This window comes from Charadrius vociferus, unplaced genomic scaffold (genome assembly GCF_000708025.1).
Source record: "Charadrius vociferus isolate BGI_N301 unplaced genomic scaffold, ASM70802v2 scaffold573, whole genome shotgun sequence".
NCBI lineage: Eukaryota > Metazoa > Chordata > Aves > Charadriiformes > Charadriidae > Charadrius > Charadrius vociferus.
The window spans coordinates 98,819-101,050 of NW_009647569.1; the positions used below are offsets into that span (position 1 = coordinate 98,819).

The 2,232-nt window shown below is 49.8% G+C and overlaps 1 protein-coding gene across 1 annotated transcript in view; it reads right to left on the reverse strand.

Moving 5' to 3' along the window:
• The window catches only part of TMLHE (trimethyllysine hydroxylase, epsilon), a 14,547-nt gene that overhangs the window by 5,966 nt on the left and 6,349 nt on the right, over positions 1 to 2,232 (reverse strand). The window contains exons 4-5 of the mRNA XM_009880814.1: positions 1,410 to 1,689; positions 148 to 267 (exon numbers count right to left, since the gene is read on the reverse strand). Of these exons, the coding sequence (XP_009879116.1) occupies positions 148 to 267; positions 1,410 to 1,689 (400 nt within the window). The remainder of the gene's footprint in view (positions 1 to 147; positions 268 to 1,409; positions 1,690 to 2,232) is intronic.

Consider the following 2,232-nt stretch of genomic DNA (forward strand, 5'->3'; position numbering starts at 1 on the left):
GACGGGACCCAGAACCACTGTGTGACTAGCGGAAGTACATCCCAGTAGCAGCACTGGAGATAATGATGCTGGTGCCGCTAGAAACAGCATCACTGGGAATCGCTCCTGCCTTCTGCACTGTGTCTGCGAACCAGCAAAAGCACTTACCCACAGGGCTCCTGGAAGTAGGTTGTGTCGGTGTGACGATCCAGAGCCAGTTTGGTGTAGGCTGTGTCTCCCCGAGAGAAGTCAGAGGTAAAGTACCACATTCTACCGTAAATGGTCTCCCTGCAAAAGAGGTGGGCAGTTATCGCAAAGCGCTGCGGGGACCAGCGTGGTGGTAAAGCAGATCCTCTCTTGCATTTGAGGTTACTCCCCTCCATCCTAGGCACAGATTAAATTAAAGCAGCACAACTTTAACAAAATTCACATTGCCAAGAGATGGTGCTTCTAATGCCTCCTCTACTATTCAGTTTCTCTTTCCTCCCCAAAAGACTGATGGCAATGAGTCTTGCTTCCCTTCCACAAATCAGATCTTCCCACACCAAACATCAGCCCCAGTCAAATCAAAGCAGCCACTGAGCGACACGAGGCATTGCTGGAGCGCAGCTAACCCTTGCTTGTACCACCACAGGGCTGCCTAATAATCCCATTTCTTGTTATTAGGATCCTGCATTTTTCCCCACCTTCCCCCTACAACGTGCACGCCAGGGAACAGACAGAAGGCAAGGACAAACAGCACTCAGGAGCTACAGGGTGAGGGTACCTGGAGAAAAAAGTTGGCCGGTTATTCCTTGGAGCCCCTCATTTCTATTCGGAGTGAATATTCATTAAAATAAACCCCTTCTCTTCCAGTGGCCCAAGGCCAGTTAAACTGTTTCTGCAGCTTAGATAAAACTTGGAGCTCAAACCCCAGCTTGCCATGCTGTTCGTGTGTTTCAAACAAACACAGAAAAAAAAAACATTTCTCAAATTTTTTTTTTTTTTAGCAAGAGCTACAAACTGTTTCTGATCTCCCTGGCTCCCAGGGCCGGGGCTGCCCTCCTAACCTTGCAAGTCATAACAGGAAATGTCTCTCTTTGCAAAGTTCAAGTCTTCCCAGACAAGCTGCTTCCTTCACTCGCTCCTCTGTGCACAGTCCCACTGTCACAAAAGTCACCACGTGCTCCTGAGGCAGCTCCATAACCTAGTGACTCCAGGCTCCCCCCTAAAAAGAGGTCAGATCCCACAGAGCAACACTCCATCTCAGTTCCAGTGGACTGGCCAGAGACCGTAGAAGACCCAGACGTTTTGTTTGCAAACCAGGCCACACTGCACAACACAGAGGGATAAGAGGGCAGCACCTTTCCAAACAACGAGAAAGTAACAGTCTACCATTCACGGCTCCTCTACAGAGCCGTCAGTGGCATTCCCAGGGCAGCCCTAGTTACCTGATCAAGCTGATCCTTTCCGCTAAGATTTCTGTGTCCTCTTTGGTGGGAGTGACATTCTCTACAAAAGCAATCCCGTATAACAGGAAGTTTTGCAGGAATTCCTTCAGCCCCTCGTCTGTCTCCAGGAAACTCCGGCAGTCGACGGATGGGACCTGGGCTTGGCGGTAGATTTCTGCGTTCCAGAGAATCCGCGGGTGCATGACCTGCTGCTTCTGCCCCTCGTAGCTGTTCTTCACCAGCCACTCCAGCCCATACCGCGTCACGTGCCCGTCTGGCCCTTCGACAAGGGAGAAGAGTCGCGGTCACCACAATCGCACTCAACAGCCCGAGATCATGCTCAGCACAGCCATCAGCCTAGGACTGTCCTCATCCTTTTAATTTTGTCTGGTGACAGACTCTTTGTACCCTGATGCCACCCAAAATATTACCCGGTTAAGGCCACAATTGGCTTTAAGGCTAAAAAGCACTGCCCCTGCTGCAACAACTCCAAATTAAGAGTGTTGCAGCTTCAGTGGTTTTGTTTTCTATTGACAGGACTCCAAGGAGAAGCAAAGCACTGAAGACAAGTCCACAAACAAAGGTAAGCTACAACAAAAGCAAGAAAGCAGCTGGGAAGCTGAGGAGAAAGGACAGAAGATGTGAATTCTGATCAGGGACACCAGTTCAAACAGGATAGGGTAAGGAAAAGAAAACCAACCAATTCTTTTCCAATCTGTGCACTACCCACATTGCTGCTGTGTTCAAACAAACCACTAAAATACCCAAACACTGAAGATACACACGTCTCCACCCAAAAAGGGCTGGGGGGGGGGGGGGGGGG